At 66.6% G+C, this 8,643-nt stretch overlaps 3 protein-coding genes across 3 annotated transcripts in view; all 3 read right to left on the bottom strand.

Moving 5' to 3' along the window:
• Positions 1 to 999, bottom strand: part of MNEG_7956 (ADP-ribosylation factor 3) — a gene marked incomplete at both ends in the record, with an annotated part of 1,968 nt that extends 969 nt beyond the window's left edge. The window contains 2 exons of the mRNA XM_014043572.1: positions 408 to 551; positions 793 to 999. Coding sequence (XP_013899026.1) covers positions 408 to 551; positions 793 to 999 — 351 coding nt within the window. The remainder of the gene's footprint in view (positions 1 to 407; positions 552 to 792) is intronic.
• A 2,633-nt stretch (positions 1,000 to 3,632) lies between these two features.
• On the bottom strand, positions 3,633 to 4,944 carry MNEG_7955 (hypothetical protein; the record flags this gene model as incomplete). The annotated part of the gene is made up of 4 exons (XM_014043571.1): positions 3,633 to 3,770; positions 4,001 to 4,150; positions 4,414 to 4,721; positions 4,902 to 4,944. 4 exons carry the CDS (start codon positions 4,942 to 4,944, stop codon positions 3,633 to 3,635), a joined length of 639 nt encoding a protein of 212 aa, XP_013899025.1.
• Positions 4,945 to 6,856: 1,912 nt separating this feature from the next.
• On the bottom strand, positions 6,857 to 7,441 carry MNEG_7954 (hypothetical protein; the record flags this gene model as incomplete). Its single annotated transcript, XM_014043570.1, has 2 exons — positions 6,857 to 7,146; positions 7,399 to 7,441. 2 exons carry the CDS (start codon positions 7,439 to 7,441, stop codon positions 6,857 to 6,859), a joined length of 333 nt encoding a protein of 110 aa, XP_013899024.1.
• Positions 7,442 to 8,643: the final 1,202 nt, after the last annotated feature.

Genomic DNA, 8,643 nt, shown 5'->3' with positions numbered 1-8,643 from the left:
GGGGGGGGGGGGGAGGAGTGTGGGATGGTGAGGACAAGGGGTTCGCGCCACTTGCTCAAGTGTGTGGATGTGGGAGTGAGAGTGTGTGCGAGTGTGTGTGTGTGTGTGTGTGTGTGTGTGTGTGTGTGTGTGTGTGTATGTGTACAGGGGTAATGGGGGTGGCATGGCTGTGGGGAGTGGGACAGGAGCGCACCCACGCCGACCTGGCAGGTGTGCGCTGCCGCCTGGCCTGCACCGACCGTGTTCGTGCAGGACCAGCAGTGTGCACAGCCCCCAGTATGCTTGCTGCAAACTGAACCAGGTGTGAGCCAGCCGTGGCCATTCCTTACCTTCCGCCCTCCACCACGCCCCCGCCAATCCCCCCCCCTCACTGCCTGCAGCGCCGCGGCCCCTACAACCGCGCCCACCTGTGTGTTGGGGTAGTAGCAGCGCCAGTAGGGGCGGATGCTGGTCTGACCCCCCAGGTCCCACACCTGGAACTTGATGTTCTTGTAGGACACCGTCTCAACATTGAACCCAATCGTGGGGATCGTCGACACAACCTCCCCGACCTGCAGCCGGTCTGTCATCGAGGGGGTTCGTGTGCAGGAGGGCGGGCCGTGAGGGAGTGGGGCAGGGGCCAAGAGCCGGGCAAAGACACAAGGCAGCTGGCAGGGGAGGGACGGACCTGGCGCCGCCATGGCTGCGGACGGCGGGGGCGTGTAGCGGGCCGCCGCCGTCCCGTGCGACTGCTAAGCTTCCGGGCGCTGGCGAGTGAGGCGTCGCGCGCTGTGCAACAAGCAGGCTGCGCACCAGCAGCGGCAGCGGCGGCAGCCGCGGCGGCAGCAGAAACAGGGCGCCGTCGAAACCGCCTGCTGCTGCGGCCGCCGTGGTCCCAGCAGGGGGCAAATCGCACTCACACAAGATGGTTGTCTTGCCGGCGTTGTCCAGGCCCAGCACCAGTATCCGCGCCTCCTTTTCCCCAAAGTAACTAAGCATGCGGCTCATCCATATCCCCATCGCGCCTGGCTGTCGCTGCCGCTACCGCCGCTGCCACCGCTACCGCTGCCGCTGCCGCAGGTCCCTCTGCTGTACCGTGGCCTCAGCGGGTGTTAGCGCTTCCCCGCCGTGCCCGCCGGCAAGCCTGGAGGGAGCGAGGGGTGAGGTGGCCCATGCTACCTGGATGTGCGCATGCGCGACACATCGGGGGCCGCAGCAGCACCGCAGAGCAGCTACACCCTCCAATCCGGAAAGTCGTCGGCTGCATGTGCTCCAAGATGTGGCCCGCAAAGAAGAACATGCAGGCGCTCCTTGCATGCAGGACTAACAGCACAGGGATGCGCTGCAGCGTGGGGGGCGCTCCCGAGGCGCCCCGCCCCACATGCTACCGCAAGGCATGAGGACCCAGTGCTCACCTTTTGGATATGCGTCACTTCAATTGAATGCTTCCGCCTGGCTGGTGCGTCCACGGGCCCTTCTATGTACGGGCTCCACACGAGTGCGAACCCGTTGCTGATCCACACCAAACCAAATGCCGTTTACGGGTGAAAAGCTTCAAGGTGCACAGATTTCACAGCTATAGAGCAATAGGCAGACGACAAGGGCGCCACCACAGCTCCAGGCAGAACGAGATCACGATACAAGCTGTTGTTTCCAAGCCTTGTATGTAATTGAATGCGTCGATTATCGCTGCCTTCTTGGTCGTGGTCTCGTCCCGTGATTGACCGCTAACGAACAGGGTGTCTAGCCCAGACCTCTCCACCTTCCTTTGACAGGCCGCGGAAGGCTTGTTTGTGTGGCCTTATCAAAGAAAGGTGGAGCTGTGACACCGTACCCACTCACACCGGGATGCAGGCTTCCTCACTACCTGCTCACTACCGTAGGTGCGGGTGCCTAGTGCCAACAGGCAAGGCTGACCATCGGAGCTCTCCCTCGCGGGCCTGTAGGCAGGGGCCAACCTGCAGCCCGAATTGATTGCCGTAGGATTAAGCCTGTGCCAACCTTAGACAGGTTGGCCTTGCACGATTGCCCCAGGCATGCGCTCAGGCAACCTGGTGCCTCTTTGCCTTCACTCCAGGTTCCAGGCTTTTGCCGCCACTCCCCTGTGCGCAGACTTTTGCCTCAACGGCTGACTCAAAATGCTGAATTTTCATCTGATGTTCCAGGACCCTTGGAGACAGTTGTGGAAGCACGGCCCTCCAAACAAAGGACTCGTTACATGTGCATAACGAGGTATACGAAGCAGCCAGCGTGCCTTGTGCAGGCACGCTGCCACGTTTCTTGAGCCGCGACAGCGGAGGCGACAGCAGAGGAGTTGCGGCCAGGCGGCAGGTTGGCCGGCCAAGGCGTTGGGTTCCAGGAGGGGGGCAGGCACCAGCACGCGCACGACGACACAGGATTGTACATACAATGGGGGTGTGGGAATAACCCCATCTGTCTAAGTGACACCTGACAGGAGGCGGGGGGCAGCTGCCCACTGAGACGGCTGGAGAGAGGAGGTGGTGGAGTAAGCAACAAGGACAGCGACTGATTGGGGGGTCAAAACCGGGTCATGCCAAATCTACCAAGGCAGAAGGGCCCGAGCGACGCACGAATCGCCGCAGGGGATAGAGGCTGGCGGCGCGCAGCGTGCAGCGCGCGGCCGTGCGCGCGCAACGCGCGCCGCACATACCCCGTTTCGATTTGCAAGTGCGCAAAGGGTCAGGCGCCGGGCCTGCGCGTCCCGAGAAGGTACGGGTGTGCGCTGCACGGCCGAGGGGCGGGGTCGGGCATTGCCGCGGGCGCAGGGAGTGCGGAAGCAGACAACGGTGACGGGCGTCCGTCGAGGCAGGCAAACGCATAAATTCGCGGAGCCACCTGAGGGGGCCCACGCCGCGACATCGTATTGTCAGTGCTGGGCGGGCTGGCAGGGATGAAGCGAGCCCGCGGCTGCCTAAAGGCTTGAGAGGGGGGAGCGCGCCTGGACGGCTGCCGAAGGAAGGGGAGTTGCGGGCGCCGGCGGCGGCTGCGGCCGATACGTTGGCTCGTTGCCGCGCGGGGCGGCGCGCGCCTCTTGCGCACGCGATGTGGTGCTTATCTTGTCAACCCGCGAAGCGCCTCAACGCCCGCAAGCGCACGCTTGCACTACTGAATGGCGTGCGGCCGCGCCAGCTGCAAGTCATGCAGCGTGCTGCACGCCGCGCCGGCTCGGCCTGCCCAAACGGGCCGGCATGTCTTGAGGTGGCCGGGAGGAGCCCCAGACGGGGTCCCCCTCGCAGCCGGCGGACGCGCCGCACAGATTCGCTGCCTTGGCGCCGCGGGCCGCGACGGCGGGGGCGCTGCGCTGCGCGCTTAAAGCAGCGCGCCTCGCGGCCCCACCGACCGTGGCGCGCGGCGCCCTGCTTAGTCTGATGATGACGCCGTGAGCGTGGGCCCCATCGCGCCCCGCCGGCGGGCGCAGTCAATTTGCGACGCTGCACCGGCGGCGCCATTTCTTACGCCAAGTCCCTGACAGGCAGCAGCGAGACTCCTCCTGTGCTCTGCTCCACGACCGCTGCAGCCGCCGGGACACCTCGCCTGCCACGAGCCTCCTTCAGGGCGGAGCGCCAGGCGCCCGCGCGCGCCCCGAGCGTGCCGCTGACCCGGCGCGGGCGGGCGACAAGCGTGTTTTCGCGTCAGTGCTGCACGAAGAACCCGACCACCATGAGGGCCACGATGGCCAGGAAGCCGTATGCGATGAACTTCGAGGGCGTGTTAAAGTACTCCGCGCCCAGGCCCGCACTGCTGACAGTCTCCACGCTGCTCAGCCACGCCTGGGGGACAAACGGGGTGCGGGGTCCAGTTGGGTGGGGGTGGGTGGGGGCCGCGTGGGCGGGCAGCAGAGCGCTCGCGGCCGCACGTGGCGCAGGCTTCGCGGCAGCCGGAAGACCGCTGTTGATTTTATAGGCAAACCGTCCTGCCAAATTTCATACATACCAAGTTCCCAGTAACAATGATACAAATACAGGCTCCGCAGCAGCATCGCTCGGGCCCACACCCCCACCTGGTGGAGGGGGTCGAGGTAGTTGTCTGCGGCGCCCTCGCGCAGCGCGCGCATGTACTTCTCAGTCGGCGCCACCTCAACCGGCAGCATGGCCAGGGGGGCCGACACAAAGGACTGCGCTATCACGCGGCGGCCGTCATACGTCTGAACCTGCATTCAGACGAGAGATGGCGTGGGGTCGGCCGGAAGTGAGATTCGGCAGGCAGAGTCGAGGGCAGGCAGATTGGGGGCGGCAGAGTGGGTTCACCGTGCCATGCTTCGACGCCCACCAGGGGCCGCGGTCAGGGCAGCCCTACCATTTGCGTGTTGGCCCCAGAGCTGGGCGCACAGGCAGCACACGCGCTTTGCGGAGAGCCAGACCTTCCCACGCCTGAGCAAACACTCGCACAGCCCCTTTTTCAGGGAGGCCCCACCTCCATGTCCTTCAAGACGTAGCCCCCCTCCCGCTTCTTCAGCTTCTCCATGTCCTCCGCCCTCAGCATGTACAGCACGCCGTGAACGTGCGGGTCAAACGGCGGGTACCGTGGCCGCTCGCGCTGCTCCGGCGCGGCGGGCGAGGCGGCGCCGTCGCCGCTGCCGCTGCTGTTGCTGCTGCTGGCCGCGGCGGGCCGGCCGTCGCCGAGTTTGCTTCGGTGGGTGCCGCTGGGGCTGCTGCCGCTGCTGCTGCTGGGGCTGCTGCTGCCGCTGCTCAGCGGGGGCATGGCCTCGAGAGTGGCGTAGCCTGGTGGCGAGGCGGGCCGAGGCACAGGGTGCAAGAGGGGGTGTCGGCGGCGAGGCGCTCGGCCAGCAAGGCGCCCGCAAGGCGCAGCTGGCGGGTGAATTGGCATGTGTACGCTTTGGAACTCGTTGAGGGTGAAGACGTTGAGGGGCTATGGTGCAGTTGGGCGGAGGGGCGCCCTACGAAGGGCCAGGGACCGCGCGGCTGAGACAGGCCAAAATCCCATGGCCAATACTGCGCCACATCGCCGCGCAGCGCGCGCACGCGCGCTGCCGTGCACCAAAGCGCGCCGAACAATCCCGCACGGCCCACCCCGAGCGCATGCTCACCGCCTCGGTGACGGAAGCGCATGCGAATAGCTGGGTCTGCGACAAAGGCGGGATCACGGTGGACCGGCCGCACGCCGCGCCTCGCGAGTGTGCTGAAGCAGGTGTTGGCCCCATAGGCAAAGTGCCATACGCAGCCCTCATCTGGACTCTGATACTGTCCCGGAGGACTGGGTGCGCTGGGCTCCGCGCTGAGAGACGGCCCGAGAAGGTGTTCTATCACAGACCGGGCCCTTGCCATGGCCAGCGCCTCGCCATCGTCCTGGGTCTGCGAAGCTGGATCCTGCTTAAGGACAGCAGAGCATCGAAGAGGCCGCCGGGGCCTGCTGACGGCGAGAGGCGCCGCGGACCTGCTGGTGCAGCAGCCCCGCCTCCGCAGGCGGGTGGATAGGCCGGCGTGCGTGCTTTGATGCATTTCAAATGACTAAAGAGACAGAACAAAAGTGACGGAGAGGTGCCTGGTGTCTTCAAGGAGAGGCCCGAGAACAGAAATTGCTGTCCGTTTGGATCCGCGACTGCGGGTGCCCAGCTGTTTCGGTGTAAGGGCACGTATGTATGTGCATGTTATGTCGGCTGCCAGTCTCCGCTGCTTGCGCTGACCGCATCGGCGATGCCTCTCACACTACAGGCGCCGACGCGAGCGAGTGCAGCGGGTGAGTGGACCTCGCGCGGGCTACCAAGCGAGTGACCCGGACATCCAGGCTCCATTGCCCCATGTGCAATGCGATGCGCCGCTTTTGCGGCAAGAGCGAGCTCTTGTCGCCACGTGCTGCTCGTGATTGCACGGCCGCGTCTCCCGCCAGGTCCGCCAGCTCAGCTTGGCCATCAACCACCACCAGTGACCGCCCACCCTAGCCGCTTGGTCGGGGAGCGGGCAAACCACTGTACCTCCCAGGCCCTACGAGAGGTGTTATCACAAATGCACGTTATTGCCTGCATCCAGGGGCCCACTTCAGTGGAGCTCACCCTCCCTCCCCCCCCCTGCATGCGAGGCATGGCCCACAAAGGAGCTGGGTCGACTGCGCCCACCGCGTCGTCCCCAGCAGCTGCTTACCAAATCCATTAGCTAGGGCGCGAAGACACAGCTGTTTTCAAGGATTACAGCTCTAGCAAGACCCACTGGGCCCTGGGACAAATCCGTGCACCAATTACAACTGGACACTCCGCGGTCACCGCCGCCCCAGCCCCCCGCCCCGCGCCTCCCCGGGCGCCTGATGGCGCTCGTCCCCGGCCGCCGCCGCCGCCGCCGCACCCGGCGCCGCCAGAAGGTGCTGCAGCTGCCGCCGCCGCAGCTCAGCAAGATGCGGCTTCTCTGCGATTGCGGGCAGCACCCCACCCGCCGCCCCCGGCTCCGGCGCTCCTGGTGGCTGCGGCCGCTGCTGCTGCTGCAGCTGCTGCTGTTGCTGCTGCGGTTGCTGCTGCTCGTTCGCGTGCCGCTGCGCCGCGCCGCCTGCACCGCCATGCCTGCGGACTCCAACTGGCTGCGGGGCGGCCAATAGAGACGCCGGCGGCGCCCCCGCGCCGTACCGCATGGCCGCGGGCTCGCTCTGCGCGTACGATGGCTCTGCGCTGATGGCCGCGGAGGGCGGGCCCGACGCGCTAGCACGCCTAATTCGCAGGAGCCTGGCAACCTGCGCGCGCAGTGGTGTGGGCGGCCGGGGCCGGAGTGATTGGGGTGCATACTGGCGCAGCTGCTGCCCGCTGCAAACGGGGTTAGGTGTGATCCTTGATGTAATCTAATTGTGCCACCATGGGCGCCGGCTCGGGTCGGGCAGCGTCGAGCTCCAGGGGCGGCCGCAGCGACGGCCGTCCTCAAGCCGCGCAAGCGCGCACCTTGTTGCCGGCCGTCGGCGCGTACGCCGCCGCCAGCTGCGCGCCCTTCTCCGCCGCGCCTGGCGCCCCCGCCCCCGCCGGCGGGCCCAGCTGCTGCCCCCACGCGCCGCCGCCGCCGCCGCTTGGCCCGGTGGCGCCGACGCGCTGGAGGCGCGCCTGCCGCAGGGCGGCCAGCGCGGATTCGAGCTGCTGCGGCGCGGGCCCGGGCCCAGCGGGGCCGCCGGGCGCAGAGGGCTGCTTGTAGAGCGACGGCCACGGCTCCGCGGCGGCTGCGAGGCACGGCGGGCGGATTGGATCAGAAGAGGGGACGGCGTGGATTGAGGGGTGCAATCGAGCCCATGCAAGGAGGTCAGGCAAGGAGGTCAGCCAAGGAGGTCAGCCAAGTAGTTTCAGATTATAAAAAGGTGCTAGGAAATGCTGCTGTACTACCTGCAAGTGCGTGTGTTGTTTGCTGGCCACGGACAGTGACCAAGCGCAGGCAGCGGCGTGGGCGCACGGCGGAGCGCATGGCCCGCGCTCACCTTTGCTGCTCGCCCGCCGCCGGCCCAGGTGGGCGCCTGCCATCTGCGCATCGGCTCCGCCGGCCCCGCCGCCCTGCCTTGCCCCCGGCACCCCGATTTCCGAGACGCCCCGCGCCGACCGCGGCCCGCCCGCCGCCGGCCCCGCCTCAGCCCGGCGGGCGCCCATCCCCGCGGCCGCCAGCGGCAGCCGCGACACCCGTGCGCCCCTGGGGTTGCTCCCGCCGGCGCGGCCGGCGGCGCCTCCGTCGCCGCCGTCGCCTCTGCTCGCCACATCGCTCGCTGACCTTTGAGGGCCCCTCCGCCGTCGCTGCCGGCCGCCAGGCTGCTGCCCCTGCTCCGAATGGAGCTGCTGTTGGTGACTAGGGCCGGCCGGCGGCGGCGCATGCAGCGCCGCCGCGCCCGCGCCGCTGTGGTGCCGCTGCAGCTGCGACGCGGCGTAGCTTCCGCCCGGCTTCTCGGTGCCGTCTGCTGCTGCTTGCTGCTGCCGGTGCCCCTGGTGGCCCTGCTGCTGCGCAAACATCCCAGCTGGCGGGCTCGCGCTGCTGTTGTGGTTGCCGCCGCTGGGCACTGCTTGTGGCAGGTGGGGGATTCGGCTGGGGCTCTCCCGTCGCGGCCCCTGCTGTTGCTGCTGCTGTGCGTGCTGCTGCCTGGAAGGCTGGAACCTGAAAGAAGGGCTCGTGGGGCTCCCAGGTGCTGCACCGTTGTTGTATTGCGCCCAAAATTTGTATCTGCGAGGGAAGGCGCCGCATGCAAGGCAGTGGATCAAACCTTCAGCTTCTGACAGCCCCCCACCCTCTGCCCGACCCGCCCAGCTAGATCTTCCAGTGCCTCACAGGCCAAGAAAGTTTGATGTCGTGTCTGGTCGTGGCATACACGGATGTGAGAGGTGTTTGCAGTCCACCGGCAGCCCATGCGCACCTGTACCGGGCCATGCCGCCCGTCAGCGACTGCTTCACCTCGCGCGCAGACGCCGCACCGCCGTCGCCGCTGCTGCCGGCCGCGCTCTCAAGCGCCGATGCCAACTGCGATGCGCCAACGGTGGGGGGCCCCATGGCGCCGCCCTCCAGGTGCAGGACGCCCTGTTGAGAGCATGTATGTATGTATGTATGTATGTATGTATGTATGTATGTATGTATGTATGTATGTATGTATGTATGTATGTATGTATGTATGTATGTATGTATGTATGTATGTATGTATGTATGTATGTATGTATGTATGTATGTATGTATGTATGTATGTATG

Source organism: Monoraphidium neglectum (genome assembly GCF_000611645.1).
Source record: "Monoraphidium neglectum strain SAG 48.87 unplaced genomic scaffold scaffold01461, whole genome shotgun sequence".
Lineage (NCBI taxonomy): Eukaryota > Viridiplantae > Chlorophyta > Chlorophyceae > Sphaeropleales > Selenastraceae > Monoraphidium > Monoraphidium neglectum.
This window is presented reverse-complemented; position numbering and strand designations above follow the sequence as displayed.